A 19254-nucleotide genomic window follows, 5' to 3' on the forward strand; every position below is an offset into this window, starting at 1 on the left:
AGACTTTCTAAAATCAATCAGTAATACAAAGACAACACAATGAACACTTGAGGACTTTTCACACAATAAAATGTACAAATGGTCACTAAACATATTAGCAATGTTCAAACTCCCCAGTCATCAGAGAAATGCAAATTAAAAGCACAGGAAAATACCACTACATATCCATCAAAACTGCTAAAATTGAAGACTGACAAGTCAGTCTCTCCAAATGTACTTTTCACTGCTGCTGCTGTGTCACTTCAGTGTGTCCGACTCTGTGCGACCCCACAGACGGCAGCCCGCCAGGCTCCCCCGTCCCTGGGATTCTCCAGGCAAGAACATACTGGAGTGGGGTGCCACTGCCTTCTCCAATGCATGAAAGTGAAAAGTGAAAGTGAAGTTGCCCAGTCGTGTCTCACTCTTAATGACCCCATGGACTGCAGCCTGCCAGGCTCCTCCATCCATGGGATTTTCCAGGCAAGAGTACTGGAGTGGGGTGCCATTGCCTTCTCCAGTACTTTTCACTGTTTAAATGCTAATGCTTAAACTCTAACCTTTTTAGCCATCTGATTAATTGGGAATTATTTAAATTTTAAGGTTTGAAAAGGATTTTTTAAGAAGTTGTGAAAATGCTTTTTTTCAAAAATACAAGAAGACAAGACTACCTCATGAATTTTAAAAAGTCAATTTCCCCTACATAAAATTTTGGGCTTTTACGGGTCAGAGATAGAATAAAAAATATTGTTAACTTTTTGAGACCTCATTACTGAGTAGACAAGGCTAATTTTTGTCTTAGAAAAAGGTTGTCTCCCCCCAAATGAGTATTTTACCATTTTGCCACCTGCTCAAGTAAACACTGGTGTTGGAGTCATGCGGGAGTGGAAAATAAAAAATTAAAAATAAATCACTTATCACACATTTCACTCTTATTTTTTCTATAAAAATATAACTCTTTATTAAATAACATGCACAAATATCAACTAGTCATTTATTAAACAGATATGATTTAGAACAAGATTTAAAGAAATACAAATCCTTAGGTACAATTTAGTATCTTGTTCATGATATTTGAACAGTTAAAAAAAATCACTGATTAAACTAACCATCCTTTTATTTCTTTCATAATCCTATATCATTTTAGGCATAGACTTCATTCCAAGTTTTTTTCTAGCATTTCAGAGCTTCAGAATATCTTTAATATCAAGAGCCCTTAACTACTTACTTAAGTATAAATTCCTCCAGACAAGGCATTCACTTTTTTTTTTCTAAGCTATTCCAATTGGCTTCGAGTCACTTTACAGAGGAAATCTGCAGAAGCAGAATCATGGCAGACAGGCTCCAGCAACTTGAGGTACCGTTGAAGAGGGAGAGAACTGTGGTTAGTACTAAGACGCTGGGGTGACTAAAAAATGCCAGATTTCTGCTTTTTTGGTTTTTCTCTTCTGCAGCTTGTTCTGTTTGGCCAAACAGTGATTTTTTTTCCCCGTCCCCCATCTCTGGTTGAACCATCAGAACAAAATGCTGTATGAACTTCCCCTTCTTGTATTTTCTGTGACTTCAATGCTCAGTAATCTGGTTTTTTTACTTTTAGGCAAAAGTATAAACAAAATTTGCATTAATTTTTTCATATTAAAAAGTATTGCTTTTATAAATTAGCTTTTAATGTTCCCAGCCTTAATAAACTTAACTTCAACAAAACCAGTGCTTTAAAATCTACCCTGCCTTTCTTGGCCTCATTTATCCAATAAAAAAGGCCAAAATCTTTCATCTAAATTTCTAAAGACTACTACATCCAATCTTTATAATAAAGTCCTTGCACTGTGTATTCTTCACATGTGCTGCTTTATTGCGCATGCCAAGTACAGTATGAATTAAAATATAAACTGAAGTAAAAATTCAAAACCCCTAAGCTTAATATATACCTTTGCACTCAAAAACTTCAATTTTACATTCCTTCCCATTAGCTGGGACTTCCAACTTGCTAGCTGAATTTAAATCACTTTATTCCTTATATATTCTTTACTTCTACTGGAATAAAAAACATCCAGTATTATTTTATAATTCAAGAAGGTATTATGGAAAGTTCTGTAAATTTTATTTCATATACTTTTGATCCATTTTACATATAACCTAATTTTCTTTCCAAAAATGTTTAATAAGTTTAGCAGCAGGTTTCAAATCTGAAATATTCCTGAACATTTAATTGACATCATGTTATAGGAGAAACTGGACTTTTTCTATGTATATTGCTAATTATTTTACTAAAAAACAGCATACCAAATCTTACTTTAATTATAAAATTCTGAAAAGTATATGTTTTGCATCTTGATACAAGGAAAAAATACAACATATTAATTTTTCATAAACATTGCAGAGGTCAACAGGAATATGCCCATTGCTTTTACTTATTGTGACTACCAAGTATTTCTTTCTTGAGTACTCAGTTTTTATTTAAAAGTGCAAAGGTTATTAAGCTTAAAACATTATACTTGAGCAATGTAAAAAAGTTTTACAATGATTTAACATGACCAATAAAATTTATTAAACATATTTACATATATTCACAGATTCTTTCATACTTGAGTATTAAAATAGACATTTACAATTTCAGAATTTTCATTCAAAGGCATTTTTTGGGGGAGGGAGAATAGGTTCTATCGTGAGATGAAGAAAGAGCTGTTTCTTTGCATGACTAATTCTAAATAAAATGTCCAACATAGTAAGCCAAAGGTCCTACCCTGGGAGACTGGTATGAAACACCTTACACTACCGCCAAGCATCACTGTGGAGAGGGTTAAATTATAGGAAGCATGCAGCTAAGTCACAGTCTCTACAATTCTGTGATGGTAACAAGCTAACGCAGACACGCATGCCTTATTTAAAGGTCCTGCTACCTCAACACACTATCACTACACTCCATACCATACAAACTACAACTTTGGTCCAATAAAACATTAGACAAAACAGTTTTACAATTATCTCTTTGTATATGTTTTGACTACCAATCCCTTTGTATACATTTTGACCATTAATTACAAGATTTACATCTGCACAATATGTATAAAATAAGTTATTAAAAAGGAAGACAATATTAAAACTTTCAAAAAGAAAGCTATACAATTAACTTACAGATAAAATAAACTGAAGAAATTTTGTGCCAAGTTTTCCTTCCACATTAGAAACTGCGCCTTTTAGTTTGTTGATCTATCTTAGCAGACTGTGACAGAACCTGAACACCCGCAGTCACCTCGTACACAGAGTGCTAACAGCTTCCAGCGCCATTAGCAGCCCTTCTGCTCCCTACTCAACTATGACATCTGCCAACGGGCTCCAATGTGAGTCACCTTCCACCAATATAAATAGTAGTTTTCAGTTAGAAACTGCTTGGATCTAAGATCCAAAATAATTCTTTTCATTTTTAATAAAATGACAGTGTTTACTACATCACCAACTTTAGTTGAACTTTACTAACAATTGTGAAGGCATAATATCGTATTTTTGTCAAAAGGCAGCATTCCACAGCATAACACTCTTGAGCCTCGTTTGTTTAAGACACCATCAGGAAGTAACGGCTGCTATATAGGAGTCAATTCAAAGTCATCGTTAACATCAACCAGGGGAACGTAAAACTCCTGAATTTCATAGATGCTGATAGATTTATAGGTGGCAGGATCAAGTTCCTGGAGTTTGAGCTGCCATTCTAACCTCTGGACGGCATTTAAAGCTGCAGCTTCATGCTGTTGCCTCATTAAAAGACAGGTCTAATTTAAGAGAAGAGAAGAATGATTATTTATTAAAAACTGCTTTGTTTAAAAATTAATCTCATGCATTGTTTCTTTAGGGAGCAAGATGGATATACTAGGGTATGTGAAGTTTCTGAGTTACGTCCATTTCTGGTTTACCCTGTCTTATATCTGTATCCATACACCAAACCCTTCTGGGCCTGTGACTTCATACTCATCTAACAGACTTCAATTTGAAATTGTTCTTTCAAGCAACAAAATTTCAAATTGTCAGAATTATGAAAATCTAAGGAAGAGCGATTTTTAAAAATAATTCAAGCCAAATAACATTTCTTCTCTCCCTGTTCTTCCCCTCCTCTTGTACAAAGGATAACAAGCCTGAAGAACCCCTTTAGAAACGGCTTTTTCTGTGGCAGCTGCACCTTTGATACTAAATTGGACTCAAAAAATGGGGGGTGGGGGTCCTTTTCTTCATTTATCTTCCAAAGTGCTACCAGCATGAGGATTCACAGCTTACCATCTTTCGTTTCCTAACCATTCCTCTATCACACAGCAACAGTTTCTGTTGATGAAGGGGAAGCATCCAGTTAAAGTGAACTTCTAAACATACATACCTTTAATTTGTCAAATTTATCATCCACATCTTGTAACCATGACATGAACTGTCTTGCATTAAAGCGATCCCTCACAGAAGTTTTACTGTCATCAGACTGAAACAGTAAAAATAGTTGCATATTACAAAATAACCTACTTTAAAAAATCTATATGCCACTGTATCCTTTTATAGTATATTCTACTTTTAAAGGAATGATGAAAGTATATTTCAAAAAATGATAACATCTAACTGAGTATTTAAACAGGCTGATAAAATATTTCCATACTGAGCTGATTAGTTATTAGAATTATTAGGAGTTGAGTTTAGTAAGTAATTAAAGAGAACCCTACTGCTCTGTGAGTCAAAACGTCTCAAAAAGGCATGTCATATGATGTATTAAATGCCTGTGACCTTATTAACATATAACTGATCATGAAACTCATTTTAACGTGACAGTTGGCTCAGACCTGGTAAAGAATCTGCCTGCAACTCAGGAGACTCGGGTTTGATCCCTGGGTGGGGAATATCGCTGGAGAAGGTAATGTCAGCCCACTCCAGTATTCTTGCTTGGGAAGAATGGCCAGAGGAGTCTGGAGTGCTGCAGTCCATGGGGTCGCAAAGAGTTGGATGCAACTGAGCTACTAACACTCTCGCTCACCACACGTTGGGAGAAAACAACACCACGGTGGCAGACAGGGCTCTGGGGCTGGCGCTTCTCCCAGGACTGACTCCTTTTTTTAGGACCTATTCTTTGGAGAGTTTATAAGGAAATACTACACCGACTCTTAGTAATACCAGTTTGGGTATTTCTTTAAGATAGGCAATATTCAAAGGTCAGCGTTGTATCCTCTTGTGTAATCTCAAATTGATTATATACTCCTTCAATTTTCTATTCTGTAAATGGGGTTAAGAGCATCTCTTTACATACTGTTTGAGAATTGACTTGTGAAGGCCTCATTCTAATGCCCAGGCAACAGGCAGCACTGGGCCCACCAGGCAGCTGCCTCCATAACTGCCCCACCCAACCTGACCACCAGCACCACCACAGGGGTATCCAGGCCTCAGACAGTCCCACTACCACAATGCCCACATTCTGACCTGTGACCACTTTTGCCCTGGTCTTCAGGAAAGATGTGTAGACCATTTTAAAATTTATCTTTCAATGCTTTTTAATATTACAAGTTTATCTGGAAAATGAAGAGGTCTGAAAAGAGAATAGCCTACCTAAGCAAGTGGACTTGTTTCTTAGACCCTCTGCAGCTCTGTTCACCTGGACAAGCCTGCTCCTCAGTTGAGAGAGACTGTCTATCAACTGTAAGGCCAGCCGTACAAGGACAGGACAGGCAACAGGCCCACAGTCGTTCTCAAGATGATGACTACGTTCTTCCGTTGACTGTGGTGTGATCCTTTTTAGTCTCTGATCATTCTGGGTTTACTAGGAAAATTCACTTCTTTTCAGAAATTCTCTTTATGACCCGTCTGGGACTCCTTTTTTTCTTTTTAAACAGATGAGAAAAATAAAGCCCAGAAAGAACTAAGTAATTTTCTCTGTAATATACTGTGTATCCTTTGTGCTTCTATGGTTGGCCTGATTTAAAACAGCATTTCCCGGTACTTCCCTGGTGGTACAGTGGATAAGAATCTGCCTGACAATTCAAGGTACATGGGTTTGATCCCTGGTCCAGGAAGATCTCACAGGCTGCAGAGCAACTTAGCCCTTGAGCTGCAATTATTGAAGCCTATTTGCCTAGAGCCCATGCTCTTCAACAAGAGAAGCTCCCACCATGAGAAGCCTGTGCACTGGAACTAAAGAGTAGCCCTTACTTTCTGCACTAGAGAAAGCCTGTACATAGCAATGAAGACCCAGCGTCGCCAAATAAATAATTAACTTTTTTTAAAAACCCCAGCATTTCCTAGTCTTTTTTGGTGATAATCCTTCATTGTCTTGTGTTTATACTTTTATATTCTCTTATGATGGGTGAATTTCATTCTGGTTTATGAACCACAAAAAAATTCTGATGACTGATGTCTGGTTCTGGATTCCTGAAATTTATATGTGGCAGTACCTGTTTTCAAACTATAGGTACAGTTTCCCATAGTTCTTTTAATTTATCCCAACACCACCCAAGATCCAAATAAAGCCTGGCCCTCTCTCAGCACTGACTCAACCCAGGTTCCACCTGCCAATTTTTTTTAGCTTCTAACTTTAAGCTTCCCAGTTGCTCAAAGGTCAAGATCGGGGTATAAAATCCATGACAGAAACAACTTACAAGTTTATCTACCTTAAACACACACATATCTGTTCTGTAATTGTCTTGATTTAATGATATAAACCTGACGTTCAGAGGGCCAGGTAATCTGCAAGTGCTTCACTCATTTTCGCCTTTGTGCTTTACTGACTTGAACTCGTTTGTCCTGAGGATACCAACTACCAGAGGCGCTGCTGTCCTGGGGGCACTGAGGCAGCAGTGAGACCTTACCTGGGCATCCAGGGGCACGCTGTACACTTCTGCGTCCAGGAGAACCGTGCATGCGCTGAATGGCAGTGTCTGATTTGCCAGTGTCCTTGCAGCTCTGTAATGAACCCGAAGAACCTCCTGTTCATTGGATACAATGAGTTTTTCCTAGTTGAACAAAGAATTAAAAAAAAAAAAAAAAAAAACTCTTCAACCACTTGTTTTAAAAAAAAAAAATCACTTAAAATGTTAAAAGAACTTGAATCTCAGAGCAGTTTTTCCTTCATAGTAAGGCTGAGAAATTTGAGAACTCTGAGAATTCTAAAAGTAAATTTTCTTTCCAAAACTGGCAGTCTCTTTTTAAAAAATGATCTTCTGAAAGTGTACAATGATGGCTTTCATTAATAACATACAGTCATCTGCTGGTATCTGTGGGGGATGGATTCCAGGATCCTTGTGGATACCAAAATTCATGGATGTGCAAGCCCCTTATATAAAATGGCATCGTATTTGCATATAACCTACACACATACTCCCATATACTTTAAATCATCTTTAGATTACTTACAATACCTAAGACAATGTAAATGCTAGGTAAATTTGACAGTGTGTGGCAAAATCAAGTTTTGCTTATTAGAACTTACTGGAATTTTTTTTCTTGAGTATTTTGACCCATAGTTGATTGACTCCATGAATATGGAACCTTTGGATATGGCAGGCTCACTGTATTTACCAAGATGTTCAATTGTCACCACTTAACTCCAGGACATTTTTGTCACCTCAGGAAGAAATACCCCAGGCCCACCAGCAGTAACTCTGCATTCCCCTTCTGCCCCTGACAACCTCAACTCTACTTCTGGTTTCTATGAATTTACTTGTTATGAACATTTCATACAGGTGGAATCAAACAGTGTGTGGTCTTTTGTGACTGGCTTCTTTCCTGTCACATGTTTTCAAGGTTCATCTGTGTTGTAGCATACATCACTTCCATTCATTTTTACATTTATCTATTCATCAGTTGATGGCTCCTTTGGGACACAGTGAATAAGGCTGCTATGAACACTCATGCTCAGTTCTTTGTTTGAATGTGTATTTTTATTTCTCTTGGGTAAATAACTATGAATGGGATTGCTGGGTCATATGGTAGGTTTACGTTTAATTTGTTGACAAATTGCCAAAATGTATTCAACAGCAAACTCCGGGAGTTGGTGATGGACAGGGGGGCCTGGTGTGCTGTAGTCCATGGGGTCACAAAGAGTTGGACATGACTGAGTGAATGAACTGAATTGATTCAACAGCAGTTGTGTCATTTTATGTTCTTGCCAGCAAGGTGGAAGATTCCAGTTTTTCAAATCCTTGCCAACATTTGTTATTATCTGTCTTTTTATTATATGCATTCTAAGTGTTCTGAAGAGGTACTCCATCATGGTGGCTGCTTCTCTTCTGTAACAGCAAGGCATTTGTAACGTGGCTACATGCACAGATGAAATATACCACAAGCTTGTGGCTGAAACAGCTACTGATGTGGGTTATACACCCTAACTTCTTTCTGCTAATAAACTGTTCACTGATGTGGGTCATGCAGTGTTATAAGTTGTTTGAGTGCATCTTTATTTGCTTTTCTATTTGTAATACTATAAATTTATTTCATTCATTTACAAACATCATTTTGAGCAAAGGTTTTACATAGGAATCCATGGCACAAAAATGGTTAAGAACCTCTACCCTAGGGAATCAATCATGAATGAAGAAATTACATACAAGGTTTTGCTTGTATAAGAATCTATGTGTAATCTGTAAAGAAGGGTCATAACTTATTTCACATTTTCAGAAAGTCCCTGACTGTCCCAGAAGAGATATAGAAGGTAATTTATTATTTTTATCAATCCAAGTTACTTTGATGATTTCTATAAATAGATAGGTTTGTTCTCTTGTCATTTCATGCCAAAACTAACCACCAGAAACTGCAATACTAAAGCAGACCAAAAGGACCAAGGAGCGCAGCCTCAGTATGATTCTGCACCATGGCAGCTGGTACCAAGCAATAATCTCAGAACTGGGAAACCCATCTGTCTATACAGGAATTCACTGCTACTGGCCTGCAGATCCAGCAAATGACACTGAGAAATTTTAAGAGGTTTCTGTATATCAAATAAATACTGAACATAAATTGTAACACAAGAATGGCTATCCAAAAATAGGCTTAAAAATTCTCCATCTTATTGTAGAAGAACAAAGATAAAATCAAGCCATTTCCCAAAATGGTTCTAAATAAGGAAGATTCACTAATAAAAAACTGTAGGCCATCATAATCTGTTAAAACAGTTATTTTTTGCATAAGTGAATTTAAACATTTCTTACCCTTTCAATACTGTGCTGCAAACGTAGTTTCATCCTGACAACTTCCTGTTGTCGAAAAAGCTCTTTAAGTGGATCTGACAGTGAAGGTGGGGGTGTAATCTAATTAAAAAAAGAGTTGAAACTTAGATTTATTAGATTAATTAGATTTCATTTACAATAATTAGCTATTTCTATAAACTTAAACCTTTTTAGTGCAGAACATAATGAAAACAAAAATTCTTACGTTCTTTGAATTAAATAACACAGCAAGTAACAATTTCACAACTGGTTGTTACTTTTCAATTTCAACTCTTTGAAAGAAAGCAAAACATCACATATTTGAAATGCTCTGAAAGAAAGCAAAACGTACACATTTTACCTCTGAGGCCACAGCAAATCCCAAAGAGCAAACCAGGATGGAGGGAGTTGTTTGCCGCAGAGACACGTTTTAGAGCGTCAGTATGTGACAGTTCACAGACAGGGAGGAAGGAATAACAAACACACAAAAACACCACACAAACAGTCCTAAAGATGACAGCAGTATGAGTGTACAGTAAGTAAAGTCTCTCTGTAGACATGATAAAATCCAAACACAAAACTGCAGTCTTATATTTAGTGAATTAATTTTTATAAAAATAGATGAAACTGTCTTCTGACAGAACTGTGGTTTTCAAACTTCATTACAAATGTGATACCTCACTTTGTCTATCCATTCTCCAAAGAGCTTATGGTTAGTTCACCTCTGATTTGATCATTATCATGAACTGTGCTTTTTGACAGATGCTGGAGCTTAAGAAAGCTGACTCAGTCTCAAGCACACTCTTGAGCATTAATACAGAGACACCCAAGTATGGGAGCAACTGTCTGTGATCCCTGCATATTCTCCCTCTGCCCCTAGCTTTTAATAACTGTCAACATACTAGAGTGAAGAAACAAAGGTTTCTCAGAACATCCTGGCACAAAGCAATAACTGTGGGGGACTCTTCTGGCAGGGCCACAAGGAGATACTGACACATGGCTGCAGGGACAGTGTAGTGCCTACCATACCTGAAACACTTGCCAAAGACGCAAAACTGGACCTAGTCAAGACTCTATTCATAAACAGTAAACAGTGTTAACACCACTAGAATTCAATCAGTTGAGTCAATGCAGACTATTCTATAAAGCAACTTACTGGGGCTGATCATTTTTCAGGTCTCTAATTATACATTTGTGTCTTAAAACTTCTTTAAATTTAGTAAGAGCCAAGAGTACAGTTTGGTGCTATTATTTCAGTTTTGAAAAGCCACACAGGTGATCCTTCAAGTGGCACAGAGAAAACACCTCCTCCTTTGAGACTGGAGTGTCAGAGAAGGCTTCTCTGAGAGGGTCATGCCCGAGCTCCACCTTAAAGGAAGAGCCGGAATAAAGAGTTCAGAGAAGTTAGTTGTGGGGGAAAAGAGAAAGAAGGGAGGGAGCTAATTCGCACAGGAGAGAACAGTACGATCACCTGCCTGAGACAAGCAGTCTGGTGTCACGAGGCACCTACAGGCAGGCCTGAGTTCCTGGAGCATCAAGAGTGAGAGCAGAGAGGGCAGCATGGAGAGAGCAGCAGGGCCCAGTACTACAGGCTGTAGTCTACCCTGCACACACTGCTTCTCTAGGCATGACTCACAGGACTCTGGGTCCACAAACATGGTTTACAGGAAATGGTCCGAGAACAAGTGAGGCTGGGAAACACTGTATGGATACACACACACACATAAATATACTTATTTACATATCTCCTAATTAACAAACTAAATTTTAATAGTTTTAGAAATCCTACAGTGAAGAAATCTATTTTTTGATTAAATGATGTTTCCCAAACTTATTTAGTCATGAAAAATAACCCTCTTTTCCCACTGAAGAAGGTATTTAAGTAACACGCTGTGGAACACATATTATGTGTAACACACTGGGGCAAATTTTATATGTAATAGGGAACCAGGGAAAGGTCTTAACAGCTCACAGCTGTACTGGAGAACAGCTATTGGGGGACACGACTATAAGCAAAGAATGAGGAAAACAGGTCACTGGTGCACTGGAGTGAGAGGGGGAGGCAGAGAAAGGGATGGGGTCTAAAATGTGGGTGACTGAGGGAGCAGCTGAGGACTCACAGGTCTTTCAGCACTAGGACTGGATGGCTGCTAACAGAGACTGCAAGAGGGGACCCGAGGAGAGAGAAGCAAGTTAGGGGCAAGTTCAGTGCTGAAATGTTGAGTAGACCAGCTAGTATAAAAGATGCCAAGGAGAGAGGTTTGTGCAGAATATACAAATCTGGGAATTCTCAAAATACATCCATCTGTAGAGAAGGAGTATGTGGAGGCTTTTTGAGGACACTTTCCCTTTGCTTTTTCCTCATCTTGTCCTATGTTGTGGGACACTCAGAAGACATCAAGAAGCAGGTAGAACACAGTTACGGAAGTCAGTACTTGAAGACAGAGGCAGGCATCATTCCCCAAGAGACTTGCAGTGTCCCAGGCCTTCATAAGATTACAGCTCAAAGGGAGGGGCAGGCCTGTAAACAGTTAACTGTAACATCCTGGGTAGGTTTAAGGAAGATACAAGCAATTCTGTTCCGACAAGATCCTGCCCAGAGTGACATCATAGCTCACATGACGACAGAAGAGAGAAAAATGGCCCTGGTGAAGACAGCATTCCACGCAGAGCAAACAGCACGGCCAAAGGACCCAGGCAGCGTGCAGAGACTCCACAGGAGAGGGGGCTCAGTGTGGCTGAAAGGCTGAGTGACTCGGACAAGTGGTAAGATGATGAAGCAGGAATGGGGAGACGGGTCAGGCTGCTGTGCTCAGATGTGGGTTTTTATGTGTGGCCAATGGGGAGCCAGCTAATCACAGCTGAGATACTTCAACAGGGAAACAGCTTTTTATTGTTTTTAAAGGGACAGAAATTTAATAACAAAAGGAAAGTGCCAAAAGAAAGAAACTAGGAGAAAGAAGAAGTGGAACAGTTGCTGCCATGCTGAAGTGAGAGATACTGATGAGAGCCCTGGGACAGGCAACAGAGAACATCGAGTCCTCAGATCTAAGGGACAGAACCAGGTTAACTGATGGGTTTCTACTGTGGTGTCATCACCAATAAATAATGTGTTTGTCAGGGAGTGGGTGGGGGGGTCCTGTTTCGAGGTCTGAGGTTGGAGTGGGTGCCGTTAGACCTGCCTTCTGGAAACAGAGAGTTGGGTGGCCAAAGCACCACAGCAGCTCAAGATAACCATCACCTCCCCTGGCCAGGGCAGGCTCCCCATCAGAGGCTCCCACAGGTGCAGGCAGTCACTGCACTCACCTCAGGGCACCTGCCTACTCTCTTCAATTCCACTTCCCTCACACATGCAGGCACAGCTCCTGACAACTCCCACTTATGACTCTCCTGGAAAACCCTCAGGGTCAGCATACTGGGGAACCAAGCCTGGGACATGTTCCTGAGGTCATTTAACTGACTGCCCAGGTTCTAGAGATGACGTGGCTCTAAAGGACATTTTGGGACTAACACTGCTGAAACCACAGAAAGAGACAGGACCTCACTGACTGAAGAATTAACTCCTAGAGAACCTTGATGTTTAAGGGGTTAGTACAAGAGTATTCTTGCCTGGAGAATCCCATGGACTGAGGAGCCTGGTGGGCTACAGTCCACAGGGTCGCAAAGAGTCAGACATGATGGAGCAACTTCACTCACAAGAGTCATAAGAATACAGAAAAAGATTAGTGAGGTAAGAGAACCAGAAGGGCACACCATCATGAAAAACCAGGGAGGGGAGGAGTTTATGAAGAACCAGATGGTTATGAAGTCAATGTGACAGAGAGCAAGCAGAAAGAAAAAGGGAGAGGTCAAACAATGAGTCAATTCGGAGCTCATAGGGGATCTCTGCCAGTGCACACACAGTGAGAGTATGAACAGGAAGTGACACAGAGGGGACACTGGGCACAGATCACTCTCTTTAAGGTATGGTGTGAGGTCACTCACTAGGCATGACCAAGTGCCACAAGCAAGGGATAACTTTTTTCTCCGTAGGAGAAAGGAGACCCAAATATGTTCAGTCGATGGGTAACAGCCAGTGAAAAGAGAAACTGTAAAACTATAGTAGCAAGAAGTATTCTCATAGAGGAAGGTTCCAAAGAAGCCTGGAGGGAATGGAATCAAAAGGACAAGGAAAGGAGTTACCCTTCAGAGAAATAAAAGCATTAACTCCTTACGGTTGAAAGAAGCAGCGGGTAAGGAACACAATACCGAGGACCAGTGCTGTTCAGTAAGGCAGCACAGACCACACACGACTCCTGAGCACTGACTGATGCACGGCTGGTCTGAACTGAGATGTACTGCAAGCCAGCCTGGTTTCAAATACTCAGCACCAAAAAAATTACCTATGTAGACTATCTCAAAAGCTCTTCTATACTGATTATATTTTGACATAGAATTGTGGATATATTGGGTGAAATATTAATTTCACCCATCTCCTTTTACTCTTTAAAACTTCAAAAGTAAAATCACTCAGTCGTCTCCTACTCTTTGCAACCCCATGGACTATACAGTCCATGGAATTCTCCAGGCCAGAATACTGGAGTGGATAGCCTTTCCCTTCTCCAGGGGATCTTCCCAACCCAGGGATTGAACCCCGGTCTCTTGCATTGCAGGCAGATTCTTTATCAGCTGAGCTACCAGGGAAGCCCAAGAATACTGGAGTGGGTAACCTATCCCTTCTCCAGCGGATCTTCCCGACCCAGCAATCAAACTGGGGTCTCCTGCATTGCAGGTGGATTCTTTACCAACTGAGCTGTCAGGCAAGTCCCCATTAAAATGTGGTTACTAGAAAACTGAAGACTACACATGTGACCTCCATCACATTCCTACCAATGGGGTTCTCAGTGTATCGAGAGAGGCTACTTACTGTGGGTATGCAGATCTTGCTTAAGGGGTTTCCGTCCAGGAGATATGACCCATTAAACGTCACGTATTCATCGTAATACTGAGGTGCCTGAGGGATCACACTACATAACAACTTGCGCTTTTCTTCAATCTTTTTTCTTATGTGCAAGTATTCAAAATAGGGATTTGCGCGTTCTGAGCTGTATGGCTGGATCTCATCGAGCTTCAGTGAGTCCACAATGGCGGCCAGGGACTGCTGGGTTTTCTCTTTTGCTTGCAGCAGAGACGGACTCACTTGCACTGGCTGAGGCACCCGAGACACTTTCCTTTTCCGTGGGTGGTGAATCTGAGGGTCGTCCTCCTCAGTTAATCTTATTCTTCCTCGAGGGGACGCAGACTCACTGTCTTTGTCTGGCAACAGTGCACAGCTGGCCAGAAGCTGCTTGCTTTGACTGGCTCCTGTGTTTCCTTTATTTCTGGTCATCCTTTGAGGGATCTGGTTTTCAGGTTTATCATCTTCAGCACTTTCCTCTAGTTCTACTTTAACTAAGTGTCCGTATTTATGCATTTCTGGTGGAGCCAATGGCTGTGGATGGTTCTCCAGACTTGATAAAGTACTCTGTTGTGACTCCTCATCCTCGATGGAAAGCAAACACTTCTCACTTTCAGGACAATGTTTTGGATTATCTGGTTCACTCAGGTTTCCCTTTGGCACCCCTGCATTCATTTCACATAAATCAGAATCACACTTATCATTTAAATGAGTCAAAACCAAACTCTCCAGTTTGTTTTCTTTTTCATGTGAAGTATCCTGAGTATCAGAAGTGCTTTTTTCAGCCTCATGGCCACTGGAAGACTTAAACATTAGCTTGCTAAATGCATAATGAGGATTTGGCTGGGAAGACCCGTCACTTCCATTAAAGTCCTTTTCTGATGTCAATACTGGCAAAGTACTAGCTTTCTCAAAATTTGGTGCTGCTTCTTCAACAGTGCTTTCAGAGTACACTGGGACAAAGGCATCTGTCTTCTGAACGTCTGTTAGGACAAAAGTATTTTCCATATCTTTTGTAGGTTCAGTATCAGTATCCAAAACAGAACTGATCATTTGAATTGCATTTTTCTGCTGTAGAATACCTGGTTCTTGAGTGGTGACATAGGACAAAGAAGTATGTCTGGAAATAGATTCAGCATCTGAAAGTGATTGGCTGTGAGAAGAACAAGGTTGCTGGGAAGGGAGAAAGGACGCTGGATCCTGAGCACAAGTGTTTCCTGGCAATTCAGTCTGGTGCACGGACACAAAATCAATATTCTGTTCTCTCAATACTTTGTTTTCAGGATTACAAAAAGCCTGAACAGAAGAATCTTGATCAGGTGCAGCAGAATTTGGGCAGCTAAAGTCTCCGGTGTTTAACGACTCCATCTCCCATGACTTACTTTGGATCACACCAACCTGATTAGAGGGCTCTAAGTGCACAGGACTGCCCATCAGCATGCCCATGGGAGCAGTGCCCTTGATGACATTTGTATCAGTAGAATTATATTTGCTGTTTATAGATCTAGTTGGAGAGGCTGCAAAACTGGAATGTATGTTAGACACGCTCAAAAGTTCTCTTTCAGGCACGTTGGAAGATACCTCAGATTTGGGAGAAGGACAAATCTCTCTTGGCACAGCTGAGCCATCTTGACTGCTCTCTTCTGATATGGTTTGGAATTGCTTTGTATGCTCACAAATGACAGAGGGCATGCTACATCTTCGGGCTTCTGCAGCTGATCTCCCTTCATTTGTAACTAGTTTAGCATCTTCGACATAAGATGCCCGGAGATGGGAAGTCAGAAGCCTGCTAGCATACGATGCTTTAATCCGCTCTGATAGGTCAGTCAGGCTATCTAGCTCCCTGTCATGAAGGGCAGGAGATTTGGCAACTGGCAAAAACGGTGACTGGGAAAAGGACATTTGAGAATCCGAACCCTCTAACATAAAGTCTGAGTCATACTCAACTGGAGGCCTTGGGGTTGTCATTGTAGTAAGGCAGGAATCTTCTGAGCTAGCCACTGAAATCATGGAGACAGACCTGGAGCTGAGACCTGGCTTTTCACTTTCTGATCTAGGAGACCTGTTCAAGCTATTATCTGAAACAAAGGATGACTTGCCTAAACTCATCGTATTTTTGGTGTCCACAGATTGGGATCTATTACTTACAGCATCTTTACAGTGTTTCTCCCTAGTGTAAGTATCAGTCAACTCAGAACTCTTTGATCTAATAAGTTCTTTATTTTTGGACTCAGCTAGTGCATGCTTTGTTTTTTCTTTATCTTTTACTTTAAGTTCTAAACAATTGCGATTTCTCAATCGTTCCTTTTCTTTCTGCTTAATCTTTTCCTTGTGTTTTCTGTGCCACTGCTCTATTTCCAGGTCTTTAAGGCTTAGCATCCTTTCAAAGCTGGTCTGCATTAAGTCGTCATTCACAAGCCTCTTTTCTTTGGGCCGAGTATCTTTTGATGCTGGTGATGACTTAGGTTTAGGCTTATCTGCTTCAGATTTTAGTTTGAGTGAACTACTCAGTTGAATTTTATCCTTATGTTTGTCTCGTTCTTTATATCTATCTATATCTTTATCTTTTTTATCTTTTTCTTTTCCATCAGGAGTTCTTAAAGGTTCATCTTTTGTTTTTTCTTTGAGAGAGAAAGTTTTTTCATGTTGTGCTTTATTACTGTCTGTTATACTTGACTTTCTCTCTTCCTGGAAGTGTTTGGAATTACTTATATTTACACTGTCTCTAGATTTGTCCTTTTTATCTACCTCCCTATCTTTTTCTTTATTTTTGCTTTTTTCTGATTTAGTATAGTCACTATTATCTGATGGCTTGTTTTTTTTTTCCATCAAGTGCTTCTCTTTGCTCTCTGCTGGATGTCTCTCTTTCTCAGGTTTTTCTTTGTCATGTTTCCTATCCATCTTTTCTCTACTTTTATCTCTGTCATCGTTTTTTTTAATGGTAGTAATGTTTTTTAGCTTCTCACCTTCTCTATGGCATTTTTCTGTGTGATGTGAATATAGCTTGTCCTTTTCTTTTATTCTGTCAACAGAGTCACTAGGATCTAATCTGTCTTTCTCTGACTTATGCTCATGTTTTATCTTCTTCTCTTTTTCAGAATTTTTTCTGTCAGCCCTCTCAATGTCCCTATCTTTAGTTTGAAATCGTTTTTCAGATTTTTCCTTACTTTCTTTCATATGCTTTTCAATTTCTATTTCCTTTTCCCCTGAATGTAACCCTATAGTCTCTTCAGTGGCACTTACACCTAAAGAGCTGAATTCTGTTTCTTTGTCTGTAAGTACATTCTCTCTCTCATCTTTTAAATCTTTTATTTTTTCCTCCCTAAAAGATTTCTCATTTTCCTTTTTAATCTTTTCCCGTTCTTCTTTAAAGTTTCTCTCTTTGGAGATATGCTTTTCCTTGGTTGATTTATCATCTTTTATGTTTTTCTCCAATTTTGACTTTTTTTCTAACGTCAGGGACTCATGTTCCATACTTAAAAATAGATCTTCGGTTTCATCACTTTTAAAAAAATTCTCTTTCCAAAACTCTCTATCAAATTCCACACTCCGTTGCAGCTCTTTAGTACCATCCCTACTTTTGTATTTTTCCTTTTCACCTTCAATTTCTTTTTTATGCTTTTCTTTTTCCCTTTCTTTATGTTTTAACTTATGTTTTTTCAATGTTTTACCCTCTTTATCCATTTTTTTCAGTGTGCAATCTGAATTTTCAAATGTTGGACTGTGATCATCATCTTTTATTTTGGCATTTGACTTTTCACCAAATTCTAAGTGGAAATCTTTATGATGTTTGTTTTTTTCCTTATGCTTACAAGATTTTACACTTGAACTTTCTGGCAAGAATTCAGATTCTATATTATCATACCGAACAAGATCAGGCTGTAATGACATTTCAGAACTTCCTGGTGATAAACAGGTTTTAGAATGTTCTTGTTTTAGTGGTGTTGACTGCTTTTCACTGAGTCCACAAGAATGTTTGGGAGATTTACCACTGGAAATATGAAATAAATGTAATGAAGTATCATCTTTCGGGCTGAAAGACTTCCTAAAATTCCCCTCATCTCTGGTCTTATCTGAACAATCTAGTGCAGTATTAACTGTCAAGTTTGTTACTCTGGTATTTTCTTTCCCCTCTTTTTCTTGCTTCAGCTCTTGGTTCTCTTTATTTTTGTTCTGGTTCTTTAATTTTCTTTTAACTTTGCCTTTCTGTTTGTGTTCATTTGAAACTCCATATTCCTTTTTGGTTTGAATATCAGAATTTGATGTTTCAGGGACAGAACATGGGGCAGAACACTTTTTGTTCTGAAGAATTTCTTCATCTGAACTTTCAGAACTTGAATACAAAACCCTAGATGGCTTTTGTTTTTTACTTTTAAATGATTTAGGATAGAAAGCTTTTTCCTGTTTTGCAAATAAACTACTCTTTTCTACTTCAGATTCATTCTCTTTTCGCAGTTCTTTCCTAAGAATATGCCTGTCATCAATCATTTTGTTTATTTCTTCTTCATCATCATCTTTGAACTCATACTCATCAAGGGCAGATGGAAGAGGTGCTTTACTGGGAACTATCTGTTTACTTTCACAGATGAGAGAGTCTTTCTCTGTCTCAGAGTCAATATTTTCATCAACACTGGAAGGATTTACAGACTGAGCCTCTTCAGAATCTAGAATATGAAAAAGAAAATCTCCTGTTAGTCAAGAGACAACTGTCAGGAAAATAATACTGAGAGAAAAAACATAGCATATACAGCAAATACTTCAATTCTGAAAAATTTTCATATTTATATGTAAATAATACAATGAAAAAATATGTAAGAGCTTTGCTACAGTTTTGTGGAAAAGCTTCAGAGACTCTGCTTCAGTATGATACCTCATGACACCTGTAAAAGCACACAATACACTGGACATACTATAGATACATATATATAAACTAATATTAAAATGTATGAACAATATAATTAAAACTCCAAAAGGGCTGGATTCAGGGAAACATTGGCTACTAATGTAAAAAATAAAAAAAAAAAAATTATTTTGTGTCCACACTATGTGGCATGTGGGATTTTAGTTTCCCAACCAGGGATCAAACTGGTGCCCTGAAGGATGGAGACTTAATCGCTGGACCAAAAGGGAAGTCTCCTATAAAATTTTACATATATGTACATTTTCTTTTTTCCTGGACAGAGA

At 39.1% G+C, this 19254-nt stretch overlaps 1 protein-coding gene across 5 annotated transcripts in view; it reads right to left on the reverse strand.

The window, feature by feature from the left end:
• Positions 1-908: 908 nt before the first annotated feature.
• Positions 909-19254, reverse strand: part of ANKRD12 (ankyrin repeat domain 12) — a 97852-nt gene continuing 79506 nt past the window's right edge. For all 5 annotated transcript variants that reach the window (XM_040264632.1, XM_040264634.1, XM_040264635.1 and 2 more), the window contains 5 exons: positions 14041-18734; positions 9138-9236; positions 6801-6944; positions 4340-4435; positions 909-3743 (listed from right to left, as the gene is read on the reverse strand). In XM_040264632.1, coding sequence (XP_040120566.1) covers positions 3558-3743; positions 4340-4435; positions 6801-6944; positions 9138-9236; positions 14041-18734 — 5219 coding nt within the window. In that variant the 3' untranslated portion in view covers positions 909-3557. The remainder of the gene's footprint in view (positions 3744-4339; positions 4436-6800; positions 6945-9137; positions 9237-14040; positions 18735-19254) is intronic.

Source organism: Oryx dammah, unplaced genomic scaffold (genome assembly GCF_014754425.2).
Source record: "Oryx dammah isolate SB20612 unplaced genomic scaffold, SCBI_Odam_1.1 HiC_scaffold_22, whole genome shotgun sequence".
Taxonomy (NCBI): domain Eukaryota; kingdom Metazoa; phylum Chordata; class Mammalia; order Artiodactyla; family Bovidae; genus Oryx; species Oryx dammah.